This window comes from Arachis ipaensis, chromosome B04, assembly GCF_000816755.2.
Source record: "Arachis ipaensis cultivar K30076 chromosome B04, Araip1.1, whole genome shotgun sequence".
Classification (NCBI taxonomy): domain Eukaryota; kingdom Viridiplantae; phylum Streptophyta; class Magnoliopsida; order Fabales; family Fabaceae; genus Arachis; species Arachis ipaensis.
Window position 1 is genome coordinate 94581798 of NC_029788.2, and position 17097 is coordinate 94598894.

Sequence of the window (17097 nt, forward strand, 5' to 3'; positions counted from 1 at the left end):
GTAAAGTTATATCGTATGGACACAAGATTAATTAGATAACAAATTGAGTTTTAATTAATATATTTTATTTTCTGCTCATATTTTTTCATTAATTATTTTACTTTTTATATTTATAGTAAATATTGAATATAAAAAAGAAAAAATAATATTAAATGTTATCTATTTTATTTATTTAGAATCATAATTAAATTTGATATAATTATAGCAAGTATCTAGAATTAATAATAACATGATACTATAATTTTAAGTTGTATAATATAATAAAAAATTTAGCAATTTATGTATACTTCCTATATAGCAATAATATTATATATTTATATATCTCCTCTTTTATCTCTTTTCTAAAAATATTGGCATATAATTAATGTCGATAACATATATATTGAGTAAGTATCTCTATTGAATTAATCATAAAGGTTAATAAAATATAATGGCATAAATTTTACCTAATCGTAGCAAGTATCTCCATTAAAAATATTTGCTAATTATTACCATGTATAATTTGTGTGTGTGTGTATATATATATATATAAAGATTAATAGTGAATTGTTACAATTATTTATCATCTAGAAAATTCGTACTTCAAACATTGATCTTCTTCTGTTTATTATTTTTCATACCTAAGGGCTACTAACTACGATTCTATCAACAGTATTACCTATAGTAGATTATGTAATGAAAAAGTTTAAACAATAAAGGCAAGAATTATATATAAGGTTATGGAAAGTCCCATCCATACAAGGCAAGAACAAGATGACTTACATAGAAATGATTCTCATGGATGATAAGGTAAGTTGATTATTTTTCATGATTCTTTCAAGTGATGCTAGGTCCATTTTATAAATATTTTTTGTTCATATTTTAAGTTTATTTGATAAGTAAACCCTTCCACGAATCAAAGACATTGCAATTTTTATAGATTTATAAGTGCTAATAGCCTATATACTTAATTTGTTTTATAGTGTGATAATAGGCAATATATTTGTTGGTAGATTTGACTATTACTATATTATTTATGATCACATTCAGTATATATGTTTGATTTATTGAAAAAAGTAGATTATTAAAACCAATTAATAACTATTTTAGAGTTAATCCAATTAACACTAGATTAAAAAAAATCAAACAATGCATAACATATTACTTTTTTATTAATCAAATTATTATAATTCAAATTAATTTTTAAAATTATAATTTCAATCTTATCACGTGCATGACATGGGTAATTACACTTGTTTCACAATAATTATCACAAATTTTTTATTCTAGAGTCTCATCATGACCTCTAAAAGCACAACCTTAAAATATTGGCCAATGAATTGTATCAATAGAGGATTGTGAATGCAATCAATTTTTTTAAATTTTCTTAGAAGTATGATCCTCAATTAAATTTTGAATATAGCCTGCTTGATTCAACATGCTCCAAATACATTATTGTGTGGTAAGTAATGAGCATTTCTAATATGTTTAAGAAAAGCACAATTTCCAATTTCTAATCCATTATGTCCATTGAGTTTTTTGCTAATCAAATATAAAATAAACAATATGTAGCATCTTTAAAACATGAATACTCTAGCCATGAAGAGAAAATATCACTCCTCAAACTAAACATATTGAAGTCGTAATATTTTGTACTAGATAAGTTCGTTTAACCTCATTTTTCTAGTGTGAATGATACCGTCAAATTTAAAGTCATTTTTCAAAGTCAAGCTCATTAGATGTAACTCTTTGAACCGTTAAAAATTATATCTCATTTTTTATGATTAATTAGAGTTGCAAAACTATATTGAGATATTGATATTGTACAAGACTGGAAAGTTAACAATTTCAACTTAAGAATATTACATAAGAAAGCATCTGAGACCAGATAGAGAGAGCATAATAAACAACAACAAAGTTACACATGATAGTCTTATAAATCTCATTCCCCAACATCAACAGAGAGATGTCATTCAATAATGGCTTGCCAAGAACTAAAGCAAATCACGAAATTCACTAGTTCTTGACTTCGCCTAATATTAACTCGTGAGTTTACCATTTGCTATGGTACACATGTTTAAATAAACACATTCAAATCCGGAGAGCGTATACAATTTGTAACTTAACAATTTAACCAATAATAAATTTACAACTCAAATCCTCCACACTATCAAATATACCTATAGATTATATCAAGTAGTTTTAAGTTTCAAACAATTCAACCTAACCAGTAACAACATCAGCATTGTAAATTCTATATTAACAATAAATTTATCCTAAATCTTAAATTCGTAATTATCAACTATGATACCTTATAGGGTTGTAGTGACTAGAGAGAGAGACACAAAGCAGAGAGGCACGACGACGCAAAGGAGTAGAACAATGGCAGAGACAGCTAAGCAAGGCGCAAAGCAATGGGAGGCAGCTGCAGGCGGCGAAGCAGAAAGATGGATCAGAGCAGCGGCAAACAGTAGCAAGGAGTGCCAGACGGGCGAAGCAGGGAAGGAAAGCAAAGGGACAAGGGAGAGGAGGTGCCGAAGAAAAAGAGATTGTGTCTTGCTCTCTGTTTGTAAGAGCTCAAAATTGTGTAACCTAAAGGAAAAATATTTCCTTTAAATTTTTTTATACACGAGACAGAAAAAATATGGGATAAACTATTGTATGTAATTTGATAATGGCCGAAACTTAAACTGGTTTAACTGATGGAAAAAGGTAACACTAATGGTTATATTTCTAATACTTCCTAAACCTCCATTGTACACATTGTACAAATATTTCATGGCTCCTCGTACTTTTTCTTTAGAGTTTAATTTTTGTTAATATATTTTATTAAATTATTATTTAATAATTTTTAACTATTAACTTTATATGAAACAACTAACTGCATATAAATTTTTATCAATTCATAAAAGAATTTGTGGGTCAACTTAAATTAAAAATGACATTTTATTTTAAGAAGATTTATCTGTTGGAGACAAATATAGAGGACATTTTCACGCAACAAGTGATGAAAATCCATTTAATGAAAATGCATTAGTATTCAAAAGTGTATCAAGTTTGCATTTTTATTACTATAATAAATACACATTAATTTGAATTATAATTGACGTTAAACTCAAGAACAATGTTACTTGTTCTTCTTGAAGGAAATGACGCTATGCTAATACTTGATTTGAATAAATAAATATTTTATATAGCAAATTTAACACAAATTCACTTAGAAAATATCAAGAATAGTGTTACTTGTACTTGAGTTCATCAAATGTTATATAAATAACATATGCTATACTAAATGATAAATGCTTATAATGTTTATATCAATAAATGATAAATGCTGTCAACGAGTTATAACTCAAATGGCATAATCTCCTCATACTCACCTAAGAGGTTGTGAGTTTAAGTCTGCCTATCTTTAGTAAAAAAAAAAAAAATAAATGATAAAATGCTTATAATGTTTATATCAATAACATACTTGTGCTCCTTTGAACTAACCCTTACATAATGTGTTATTTGCCTTGTACACCAAATCAATACACAACCATTCATCATCAATTATATTTTTAGTTTTCAATTTAAATCCCAATGATAATAGTCAAAAATTATTTTTAATATGTAAATAGAGATAATTTTTTTGTTGAATATTGATATTTAGAGTGTAATACAGTATTATGAATGTACAGAAAGTGCTGATACAACATAGAGGGTGTGTTGCTATAACTTGACATGTATTTAACACACTTTCTGTGTGTTGACCAAGATGTTGCTACGTGTTCAATACGACCAGGATGTTGCTACGCGGACAACACACCCCCCACCTGTTACAACATGCCTCCTAGGTTTTGACTCCCCACCTACAAAATCTACCCACCTATAATTACATCAAATAATCCAATTTCCAACAAAAACACCAATATTTTTTCCAATGTAAAAATTTAGCCATAATAGTGAACAATACGACAAAAGAAACAGTAGAATAACCAAAATATGACACAGATACAAGTATAACAATCCATCTCACACAACAGAACTACAAAGACGAAGAGTTATACCGCAAAGTCTTCAATACAGAATTATATCTTGCTATATATAAGCACGAATGCAATACCTCAAGTAACTTAACAAAACCTCTAAATAGTGTACATCTCATATCTATTAGGGAGGATGAAAAGTAACATCAACATGGTGCTCGACATTCTCAAACTCAACCTTGTTGAACAATAGCATAACTCAGTAGTCACAATGGTAAGAACGCCTATGGTACATCCGGATTTGTCAAAAAATCCGAATGCAGTGCTTGAGATATGTACTTAACATTAAGTTCAATCTTGCTCTGATTTCTTGGATACTCGACTTTTCTTTTCCTCGATACCAGATTGGGAAAATCTCTGCCGAAGAACCTGCAGAACATCTACTTTGACATCTTTCACTGTCAACAGTACCATGGCATGATAGAGTACATCAGCCATCTCTGAAGCAGTACGTAACCTATCCTCGTTGTTCTCTAGTGTCTGACACAACTCATTTGCCTCTTCACCTGCAGATACAAAGAATTAAGTCACAAAGATGCATGCATTTTGTCCAAGCCATTGGAACCATAATTAAAAGTAGAGGTAGTGTTTCTTTTAATAGAAAACTTTCATGTGGAGGCAATTCTATCATCTATAACACTTTGCAATGGAAATCACAAGGAATGCATATTTTTCGCTTTCTTCAGGATGAACAAACTTAAATTCAAACTCACGCTAACAACATGCCAAGATATATCTAACCTGATTTTAGAACACAACAACTTATCATTGATCAATAATCGCTTAGTCCATGAGGGCTTTCCATTCTCTTCTGCTAACTCTACTTTGCGTTGGGAGATCGTCGACTCTAATGAATACAAAGAGGATAATGCCAACCTATTTCTTTCGATCTATAACATAACCAAAATAAATTTGAATATCACTTGAAATTTTCCTCCAAAAATACAATATCTGAACACAACATGCCCTAAGTTGTAATCGCCTAAAGCTAACCTCTTGCTGTTTTAGTGAGTCAAAAACTGATGTATAATAGCATGTTTCTGCCCCTGTGTGGCAGGTAGGTCCATCTGGTTTCCCTAGGTATATTATCTAAGAAACATTTTCCATAGAAAAAAATATATAATAATAATTAACATGCCTGTGAATCAAATAGTAATAATAATTCAAGGGTAAAAGGAAGAAACATACAGACTCACGATCACAGTCAAGAAAGACATCGTGAATATTTATATAATTATTAGAAGTCTCTCCTTTGGTCCACAATGTTGACAGTGACCGACTAAAAAACGTAGCCTTCCGGGAAGATAGGGTTGAAAACACTGCTTCTCTATTTGCAAAACCTTGCATTAATATGGCTCCAGTATCAACATTCCGAGCTATTGCCACAGCCAAACCTTTATCATCCCATTTTACACCGTCTTGCAGAGAGTCTACCTGACAAAAGTTCAACACTTTAATTTGAAATAAGACGGAAGAAAAAGACAGATGCCAAGAAATTACACATGCAATAATGCAATGAATAAACTTCCTTAGCTATCCCGAATATACAATCACCATTTAACTGTGAAAGAAGTTAAAGAACAGATACCCTAGAGACTTGTCCCTGCTTAATTAAGCAGTTGATTGGTTTATGAAAATATTTTCTGTTTTTGTTTTGTTTTTATTCTCTGAAAATGATTTTTATTTTCAATTTTTCATATTTTAGAAAATGCACTTGATTTGCAAAAAGAGAATTCATTTCCAAACGTTCATTAGTTTATTTTTAAAATGTATTTCTAATATTTTAGAATTTAAAATCATATTTTTATTCAATTAATCTTAGTTTTTTAAATTTTTTTCTCAAAGAAAGAAACACAAAAAAATGCACCAGAAAAAAAAAAGTAAAAAATACACTAGTAGAAAAATTATCATATTTCCATCAAATTGAAAAATACATCAGCACAAATTTTAGAAGAACACCAAAAATAGAAAACTTAAAAACATTGAAGACAGGAAGACAGAGAACGAAATAACTTGAAATTAAAAAAAATAATTGAATATAATAAAAAAATTAGAACTCAAATTTCACGTCATTTAATATTCAAATCTAATTTACAAAAATAAAATAGTAAAGATCTTTAAGTATGGCAAAACAAAATTTTAAAGAGCTCCTTTACCTTTGAATGGAAGGGAGAGAATGAAAAAACAGTGGAAGAGATTGGAAGAGAGCTAGCGACGAGTAAGCAACTAGTAGAGTACAAATTGGCAACGCAAGCATTAGATTGAAAGAGGAGATGGAAGCGCTGGTTTTAGAACTCAAATTTGACACCATATTAAAATCCAATTTAAAAAAACATAGCAGAAATTTTCAACCAAACAGCAAAAAAAAGTTTGAAGCAAATTTTTTACCTTTGAATGGAAAGAAGATAATGGAAAAGCTGATGAAAGAAAATGGAAGAGAGCTACCATAGTTGGAAGAATTACTCGAAGAACCAGTGAAAGAGAGTGGAAAAAAAGTTGGAGGCGTTGGCTTTATGGCTTTATGGCTTTATGCTTTATTGAAACACTGTTTTGGATTGGAATATTTTAATCATTTTTAACTGAAAAAGCTAAAAACGAAAAATATCATTTTCAATTGTACTCCTTTTTAAATATATTTTCACTTAAAATAATGTTAAAATACTCAATCAAACATTTTTATATTTCATTTTTATTTTCGTTGAAAATGAAAATGGCAAAACCAATCAGCCCCTAAATTTTCCTCGAATGTAGCCCGACAAATCTAAATATAACCAACTTACAAGTGGTGATTTTCACAATTTAATGTAAAGTATAATAGAAAATCACACTAGTTTGGAAGCATTAGAGATTTAAAGAAAACAATGCTAATAGCTTGCCAAAAATAATCATGCAATTAATAGAATAAAGAACTTCTAGTGTTTTCGGATTTGGATCACTTACAGCCCGATTATAAAGTACTAAAATTCACCATGAGCCTCAAACATCAAGCTACCTACAGTAAGGATTTAACCAAAACAATTATAATAGATGCTTTTGTAAGAAATCTCAAAACCAGAGCCAACGCTTACACCACTTACTTCACCACAATGTAATTGGTGAAAAAAAAAGTAGGAGTGTACTAGAAGTATCCGGTACGGGATGTGAGATGGATCGGGGACTCGCAAGTCGAGGCGGTTGTTAGATCTCCTTCTTAGAGCGGCGGGGTGGTACCTGCAAAGACACTCCGACGTCCAAGTCAGAATGGATATGAGAGGTATAAGGTGTGTGGAATGAATGAATACCTAAGCGGACCTCTGGCACCCCTTTATATAACTGGTGGTAGTTATCTCATCTTATCTAATCTGACTAAGATAAGGGAGGTATTTAAATTCGAATGTTGGTTAGAGATTCTATAGCTGGTTTGGGCCATCATCATCTTATCTTATCTGGCTAAGTTAAAGGAAATATTTGAATTTGAATGTTGAGTTAAGATATTGAAATTTATTGATCCGTCTTTGGGCCGTGAGAATGGCCCAATCTCGGGATTGCCGGGTTCAGTGACCGTTTCGAGGAAGGACCCGAAGATCGGGTCCGAAACAGTTGCCCCCGGAGCATGAGAGCATGCTTTGCTTGGTTTCAATGCTGAGTTGTTGGGGCCCCCGGTTCTCCATAGTTCGGGAGATTGTGAGGGGACTGAAAAGGATGTGACGTCATCCTACGCCAATTGGGGGGATGTTGGTGAGTTCCGCTCTTCGCGAGTTGTCAAGTCATTAGCTTAGACTTTAATGCCGCTTTTGTTGACGAGTTTGGTTTTCTATTATCGGGATGCCATGAGGGGGCCTGGAACGAGCGTGATGTCATCCTGCGCCGATTGGCGGGATGTTGGTGAGTTCGGCTTTCCGCGAGTTAGAAGACTGTCAACTCATGCTTATTTTGTGTGGCATTTTTGGAACGTTATTGTGAATTTATTTTAGGCCTCTTGGTGGGCCAATTTCAATACTTTACTTATTTACCTTATTTGGATATCCGATCAGTTTCTGGAGGTAACCGTTTAACTTAATTGAATATCCGCTTTGTTGGCTTCACGGGTGATTGACCCCCAAGTCACCGTTTTTTGTTATTTGGATATCTGTTTTGTTATTTGGACATCCGTTCTGTTGGTCTCGGGGTGATTGATCCCTGGGCTGCTATTTTTTGTTATTTAGATATCCATTTTGTTAGTCTCAGGGTGATCGATTCCCGGGTAGCCATTTACTTATTTGAATATCCGTTTTGTTGGTCTCGGGGTGATCGATCCTCGAGAGTAGCCGCGTTTAACTCGTGCCATCGGACTGGACAATGCTTATGAAAAAAATGAATTTTATTTGAAGTTTATGCTTCGTTAAAACCTCCCGATGTGGGTAGGAAATAGTGCCCAGTAAGAAAATATACGATTAAACAACTTAAGTGATAAATGAAAGTGGAAAAAGGAAAAAAAAGAAACGGTAAACAGATGGTCTTAAACGACCTCGATCTTGTTGATTTGATGGCATTCCAAGATCTCGGGAGCTCGGTCCCGTCTAGTCTTTCGAGCCTGTAGGCTTTTTTTCCGATTACCACCTTGATTTGGTAGGGACCCTCCCAGTTAGGCGTGAGCTTCCCTTCTCCGGAAGTGGGGGAACCGATGTCGTTTCGTCGTAAGACGAGGTCTCCTGGTCTGAAGTCTCGTCGTACCGTGCTACGATTGTACCTTAGACTTATTCTCTGTGTTAGGGCTAGCTCCCGTAGGCGTGCTATGCTCCTGACTTCGTCTGCAAGGTCCTGCTCTGCTTCTTCGTTGTTTCAACCTACGGTTCTACATGGGCTAGGGTCTTGGCGTGCATCGAGGTCGGCGAGGAAGATGCTTGCCGCGTCTCAGGATCTCTTGCGGAGGGCCAAGCTGGTGTTAACGCACTCTACCGCGACTTCTCGGTCCCCATGTATTGTTCTGATGGTGCCGTTATCGGCCTGGAACTTCATGATTAGGAGCTAGGTGAAGATGACGATGGATAGGTTGTTGATCGTCTTTTTTCCAAAGATGATTTTGTAGAAAGTGGAGTCCTTGAGAACCACGAACTCGGAGAGGATGGACTTCCTTTGACTTCCGGTTCCAATGGTTAGTGGTAACACTATGAAACCGTCCGGTTTGAGGAAGTTGTCTCCGAACCCAGTCACCCCGTTGTGGTGGGTTTGCAAATTTTCGTTTCGGAGACCCAGCTTGTCAAAGGCTCCTCTGAAGAGGATGTTGGAATCAATTCCGGTGTCGGCCAGTATTCTTTTTACAAGTCTGATTTCGATTTTTGTCGAGATAACGAATGGGGCGTCTTCTGCCGAGGTGTCGTGTTGACAGTCATCGGGGAAAAATGTGATCGCCGCTGGAACTGAGGAGAATGGTGCTTGATTTCTTACGGCTAGGACTTTAAGATCCTTTTTTAATGCTGATTTTGACTTTTTCAGCGCGTCCTTTCCGGTGATGACAGTTACGATTATGGTGGGGTCAGTTTTCAAAGTTTCTTGGGGTGCCTGTTGTATCGTCCTCAGGTTGCGTCCTTCGTGCTTTGGTTATCTTTCTCTTTCAGTTCTCTTAGGTTCTCGAATGATTTTGGCAAACTCAGGGAGTTTGCCATCTCGAATGGCTTGTTCGAGGGCATCTTTTAGGTCGAAGCAATCTTGGGTTTTATGTTCGTATCCTCGGTGGTTATCGCAATATAGGCTCTCGTTGTCACCTGTCCGTTCCTTCAGTTGTCGCGCCTTCGAAAGGATGACTCACTCCGCTATTTGGTGGTAAATTTCTATGATGGGAGTGGATAGGGGGTGTAGTTCGTGAACTTTCCTACCCTGGGTGGTCAGTTGGGGGCAGCGGATCTAGGGTATTCTTTCGGTTGTGGGTTACTATGAGATGTCGTGTTGCCGTGCTGTCGTTTATTGGCGGCCACGACTTGGCTTACCTCTTCGTCGTTTATGTATTCCCTTGCGACGTTTTAGATTTCGTGCATGGTCCAGATTGGCCTAGTGGTGAGGTGTTTCCGAAAGTCTTCATTCAAGAGGCCATTGGTCAGACAAAGACTGGCGACCAAGTCAGTGAGTCTGCCGACCGTCAAGCACTCGTCGTTGAACTTGTCAAGATATTTCCTCGTGGATACGTCTTGTCTTTGGGTGATTCTGAGTAGGCTGATTGGGTGCTTTGCTTTGATGATCCTATTGGTGAACTGGGTCATAAACTTCCTGGAGACGTCTAAACTGGTTATGGAGCCGTTTGGAAGGGCGTTGAATCATTTGATCGCGGGGCCGGCCAAGGTTACTGGAAAGGCTCTGCATTAGACCGAATCGACAGCTCTTTCCAGGTTCATTCTGGCCTCGAAGGTCATTAGGTGTTCATGGGAATCCTTGGTGCCATCATACTTCAAATCCGTGTGTTTGTCAAAACCTTTTGGGAGTTTCACGTTCAGGATTTTCTCGGTGAACGGGGTAGCTACCATTATCATGTGCCCGCTTCGTGCTTGCTTGGCCTCTCGGCGGTGCCTTCAGTCATCCTCGCGTGGCAGCGCTACGGATCTCTAGAATGCTGCGATCGCATCGTTTGTCGTGTCGTTCAGGTGACTTGTGGTTCTTGGTTTCGCGATGCAATTGGGTTCTGGAGGTTGCTTGGCTAGCGTGTTCTAGGTGATATCGCTCTTTGGACGTTACTCGGCCTTCGAGGTTTTGCACTTTGAGGCACAATTTTTGGATTATCTGGATTACTTTTTCTCCTAGGTCATCAAGTGCTCGGGTTTTGTCGGGCTGGTGATCATTCTCCTTTGGTTGCCGAGGGTCCGAGGTTGGCAGGCGTGCTGGTTGTCCTCCCGTGGGTGGGGGAAAGACTATCCTGAAAGTCGGGTGTTGGGCTTCGCAGGTTTGAGTTGTGGTGGTGGCTTGAGGATTGTTCCTCGAGACCACCACGACTTAACAGTCCCCACAAACGGCGCCAATGTATTAGAAGTCTCAGGCACGAGTTGTGAGATGTATCGGAAACTTGCGAGTCGAAGCGGTTGTCGGATCGTCTTCTTGGAGCAGCGGAGAGTGGTACCTGTAAAGACACTCCGACGCACAAGTCAAAATGGATCTGAAAGATATAAGATGTATGGAATGAGTAAATATCTGAGGGAGCCTCTGACTCCCCTTTATATAGCTGGTGATAGTTATCTCATTTTATCTTATCTGGCTAGGATAAGAGAGGTATTTAAATTCGAATATTGGTTAGAGATTGTAGGGCCAATTTAGACCGTCATCATCTTATCTTATCTGGCTAAGATAAGAAAGGTACTTGATTTTGAATGTTGGGTCAGAATATTGGAAGTTATTGATCCGTCTTTGAGCCATGAGAATGACCCAATTTTAGGAATGTCGAGTTCGGTGACCATTCCAAAGAAGGACCCGGAGATCAGGTCCGGAACAAGGAGCAATGTCAAATCACAAGAGTATTGAACAACAGTAATGTATCATCAACAAAGTGGCATAGTAATATGTTTTGGAATCTAAAATTCGTTTATAGAATGATCATGACCATTATCGTTAGGTTACATAAACTATCAGGTGGTCTTAAACTCACTGAAAATAGAAAACATAAATGCATCATACACATAAACCCATGCTGTCTATTTCAAAGACAACATATGAAATCCATCTTGAGAACCATCTAACATCTAGCTGATTGAATAATGAGTACACTTTTAATTTGGCAAATAAATAAATTGGCCTCTTATGTTTATCAATAGCTTCAATTGCCCGCTATAACATTGCATCATGGAACTTGAATACACACATCATGAAATCCTATAAAAATTTCAAAAAAGGTGTACCTTGGGGTCAATGATAATATTATTGTCTGGTCTTTTCAACGAAGCAAAAGGTAAGAGTTGTGTCCTTCTCCCCTTATTGTCACTGGTAAATGATAGCTTGCCATTGAAGAAACTAGTGGAAAATCGAAGCATGTGAGCATAGGAAATGGTCATTTTCTATCCTGCAGGTGCCATGCAAGTTTTTCAGTGTAAATACAAACAAAGGACCTTCACAAAATGTAAAGAAGCAAAGCATTGTTTTTCAAGAAAAAATGTCAGGAGTATTTAATGGCATGCTGTGTGCACCTAGAAAAGTAGATTGTGGAAGAGATCAGAAGAGAAATAGTAGGGCAACAAGGAATGAGGCAAAATAAAGATGGCAACAGGGCCCATGGGGACCGGTACCTACCCTGCCCCCTTCCTTTTTCCCATACCCAAACCATGTGTTTGGTCCATGGATTGGTTTGTGTTACTAGAAATCAAATTCCTGGGAATACTACTCGCACAAATCAAATTCGAGCTAGGTACATTATTCCTGGAATTCCTGCGAATCAACATATTAACATGGATGTGTGGTTAGAAAAATGTTTTTACATTCGTAAAAATTTTACACTAAAAACCTTACATTGCAATGATTTTACAATGTAAGATTACCAGAAAGGTGAAAACTTTCAAGAACCACACACCTACAAAGTCTGGTTAGTGCAAATATTCCTGGTGATCCTAGGAATCAACATTACTATGCGAGATAAATGCAATTATACCAGCGAATACTGTATCAATTTCCTAGAATACCCTAATAGCTTTAATTCAAAAATTACATTCCTTGTACTGAAAAGTAGGTGTGTTCATTTTGCGGTTTGGTTCGGTTTTTTGAAAGAAAAAAAATCATCCAAACCAATTTTATGTAAAATGTTAGGTTTGGTTGGTTAGATTTTTTTTTACGAGGCCAACCAAACCAAACCGGACCAATTAAAATTCAATTGGTTTGGGTCAGTTTTTCAGTAATTAAAAAAAAGTAACTAGAAAATTGTATCCTTTTTTTGGTGAAAGAGTACTTTAAATAATGAAAATATAACTAGATCATAAAGAACTGGAAAACTAAAAAGAATAGAAAAAGAACTAATCCAAAGTAGTATTACAAAAATGAACAACTTTCTTCATGGTAGGCATGGCCTTTGATAGAGGGTTGTACATTTAAAATCCAAAATGTGTTAACTGGATTAAAAACTATAACCACATTTTGGCCAACCAGTTTAATAAAACAATTTTAAAAATCATATCCATATTAAAAAATTGGTCAACCAAAACCAAATTTTAAAAACCGGTTTATATCCAGTTAGCCAAAACCAAAACCAAATAACATTTTTGTAAATGAGCAGTTATATAAAAAAAGCTTTTACAATAAAGATTAGATAATAAGATGTAGAAAAACAAATTAAACAAAAAAGTGAAAAACAAAGGAAGTAGACTTACACGTCCTTTGTTGGGGGCATAAATGTAATATATAGTGAGATAGATAAACTCAAATCAACAGCCAACGCAATTGATGGTGAGGACTAGAATGCTGTGAGGCCGCGAGAGTGCACAAAAGGAAGCCCGTAGAACACCCCAAAATGCACAGTTCATCACAGTTGCTATGGACGGATCAGGATTGAATTCCTCCCCGACTTCTTTATTATCGTATAGAAAGTTGGCCTGAAATAAATATTTCTTTAAATAACCGAAAATTTTTAATTCTATTAAAAAATAGAGGAATCGAGAGAAGTTAATTACACAGGTGAGAAGAAAAAGAGGAACAAGAAGACATTTCCTGCACGAAAACGGGAAACACACAATCATACACGGAAAACTTACTCAATGCAAAAACCGGTTTTCCAGTTAAAAAATGCAATTTTTTTCAAAAACCAGTTTATTTTTTTAAAATCGGTTTTTATTTTTATAACCGGTTAAAAACTAAATTTTTTATTTTCTAACTAGTTAAACACCAATTTTATCATGTAAAACCAGTTTGGGTAATTAACCTAAACCAAATATTTAATTAACCAAAAACAGGTTTGTGTTTTTAATTAACCTTAACCATGTACAGCCTTTATTATTAGGGTACTGGAAAAGCAATTCTATTTGATTAACTCAAATCTGAATTTCTCACTAGATGCTGAAACCATAAATCTGATAAAAAAAAATCAATACCTAAATTTTCAAATATCCAGATGCAAGAATTAATTCACTACTTCAAAAAGACAAAACTCTGCCTACAAAATGAAAAAGAACAAGGCAGTCAATGAGATGTGAAAATGTTAGCTCAATGTTGAGATTCCCAAATCAACAAATTAAGTTCACATAATTGTGACAAATGAATATAAAATATGAAGTGAATTCAGAGGGACTTGGGGGAACTCATTGCCTCCTCTTTCAGATCATCTTGTGCAGAATCAATAATCCATATAATCAGATTAAAAAACAATAATCAATAATCAGTCCCAAGAATTAATTATCAGCACTACAAAAAAAATCAAATTAAAACAACAGAGGCAAGAACAAAAAATCATAACAAAAACTAAGCACATAACAAATAATCAGATTAAAATTCAGCGAGAACAAGAACAATGAAATTAAACAATCAGAGCCAAAAACAAATAATCCTAACAAAAATTAGCAAGTAACAAATAATCAGATTAAACACGGAATTATGACAACAAACTATGACAAATAAACAGAATTTAGAACCAGAATTGAAAAATAAAAAACCTAAGACTTGAAAAATTTTAAAACAGAATTTAAAAATCATAATCATAACAACAAATTATGAAAAATAAACAGAATTTAAAAACAGAATTAAAAAAAAAAACATAAGGCTCCATTGGTAGATGCAGCGACGAAAGCGATAGACTAGATGGAGAGGCAAAGAGGCTTGGACGGTGGCAGAACAGAGAGGCTGGACGTTGCAAGACAGCTGACGAACTGTGATAAAGCACGACGGCCCTAAGAACGACGAAACACCAAGCTGCTAAGGAAGACAAAACACCAGGGCGTTGAGAACGGCTGGAGGATGACGATGGGAACTGCGATGGAGCATGACAGCACTGAGAATGACAAAACACCAAGGCGCTGAGAACGGCTGGAGGCTGACGAACTGCGACGGAGCATGCGCGGCTGCTCGACGGCGTGAGGCTTCGATGGACGACGACAGAGAGGACTGTGACTGAGAGAGGGGAGTGAGTGAGAGAGGAGTTTGTGCTTTCGGCGGCATGAGTGAAGAGAGGAGTCTGTGGCCTTTTGTGCGCAGCGGGAGTGCTTTGAGAGAGAGAAGCTTATTAGACCAGTAAGGTTTGGGTTAAGTGGGGGCAAATGTATCTACCGGTTCGATTTGGTTCAGATATTTGATGTTAGAATTGAAAACTGAAATGAACGGAACAAAAAATTAATTTTTTTCCCGGTTTTGTAGGGGTTTGATTTATTCGATTTTTTTATTTGGTTGATTGATTTTATTCGATTTAGATTGATTTTGAATATTCAACATAAAAATATTATATAACAAAGCATCTGAGACCAGAAAGAGAGAGAACATAATAATCAACAACAAAGTCATAGATAATATCAAAAATCTTTACATATGAAAGATAAAAAAGTGACTTATTGGTTTTATGCATGGTTCTAAAAATCGAACTGGACTGATCGATTTAATCGATTTAACCGTGAACCGATAACAAAAACGGTCAAGTCTATTGTCTAAAATCGCTGGTAGAAAAACCAGTCAAAAATCATCAAACCAGTAACCAACCGGTTCGAATAAAACGACGCAGTTTTTTATTTAAAATAAAAAATAGAAGCAAATGCCATAATGCATTCGAGACCCAACCCCCCCTCTTCTTTTCCCAACATTTGTCACTATTGGAGAACTATGAAGAAAGGAAAAATCAAAAACCCTAGCCCTTCATTGTCGTTGCCATTCCCGGATCCTCAGCGCGGCCGCCGTCCCCAGGTCCTCAGCGTCGCCGCTTCTTCCTCTTCTCCGTGTCCGGAACCCAGTAGATCGGCACGTCGTCTTCATCTTCGTCGGCTTCTCGGCACGGAACCCAAGTTAGTGGCTTCTCGTCTTCATCTTCAGTTCTTCACTGAATGTTTAGTCTTGTTCTTGGTTTGAACTTTGAAGCTCTGAAGTTGTTGTTCTTCGATCTTCTTCTTCAGCCTTCTTCTTCAATTTTGTTGCATTTTTCTTCAATTCTTCTTCTTCGGTCTTGGTTTAAAGTTTGGTTCTGAATGTATTTGTTGATGGATCGGTAATTAACTAATTACCCAGGTTAGTGTTTTAGTGTTTTCTCTGTTTTAGTATTTTTTCTGTTTTCAAATTTATTGTTACTCTGTTTAGTGTTTTCTAATTGCTCGTTGGCTAGTGTTTTACACTTTTACTGGTTTACTGGTTGCTGATGGCTCCTAATTTTTTTGTTCACATTTGCTAATGGCTTTGATTTGTAGTTGCTGGTTTTGCTTTGATTTGTAGTTGCTGGCTCCTAATTATTGCTGGTTTTGCTGGCTTTGTTTGTTGCTGAATGTTGGGGGGCAGAATTTAGATATGGTCATGTTGATAATTTTTTGATTTTTCAATGTGCTATGGGCCTGTGGCTGGTCTTTAATTTCGTATCTGGTTATGGATACTTCTTTGTTTTGTAGTTGCTTGTTTTGCTTTGATTTGTAGTTGTTGGCTCCTAATTATTGCTGGTTTTGCTAGTTTTATTTGTTGCTGAATGTTGGTGGCAGAATATAGATATGGTCATGTTGATAATTTTTTTATTTTTCATTGTGTTGTGGCTGGTCTTTAATTTTGTTTTAATTAATAAAACTTTTATTAATTTCAGTTATGGATAATAGTATTAATCAAGAAGCAACTGCTGATAATAATACATCTGTGAATAATAACTTGCCTGTCAATCCTCCTATTTCGAATGATGCTGCTAATCCTAATCCTAATCTACCGAAGCAAATTTGCAACAAGTTCTTGCGAATTTTGATGATTGATAAATCATGATGTTAGAATTTAATATTTAGATATGTTTTTTACTATTTAATTTTTAATTTTGTATTTTGATAAGATCATATGGATTTGGTTGATGATATTTTATGTAGTGTTTTAAATTTCGAAAATATTTTAAGATTTATATTAGATTATAATTATATTTTAGGATGTTTATTTATAATTTATTTATTATTTTATTCTGAAACAGTTTTTCCGGTTGAACCATCGATTAGATCGATTGGACCAATAAACCAATAAC

The 17097-nt window shown here is 35.4% G+C and overlaps 1 protein-coding gene across 6 annotated transcripts; it reads right to left on the reverse strand.

Moving 5' to 3' along the window:
* Positions 3881-14725, reverse strand: LOC107639515 (histidine biosynthesis bifunctional protein hisIE, chloroplastic). 6 transcript variants are annotated; one of them, XM_016343042.2, is made up of 9 exons: positions 14015-14725; positions 13598-13634; positions 13298-13519; positions 12231-12365; positions 11843-12003; positions 5196-5441; positions 5001-5096; positions 4749-4897; positions 3881-4513 (listed from the first exon to the last, which is right to left on the reverse strand). In XM_016343042.2, exons 5-9 carry the CDS (start codon positions 11993-11995, stop codon positions 4510-4512), a joined length of 648 nt encoding a protein of 215 aa, XP_016198528.1. In that variant the 5' UTR covers positions 11996-12003; positions 12231-12365; positions 13298-13519; positions 13598-13634; positions 14015-14725; the 3' UTR covers positions 3881-4509. The 6 variants fall into 6 exon arrangements, with proteins under 6 accessions (XP_016198528.1, XP_020977002.1, XP_016198529.1 ...); XM_021121343.1 differs by having other exon boundaries at positions 3881-4511; positions 4748-4897; positions 12128-12365; XM_016343043.2 differs by lacking the exon at positions 13598-13634.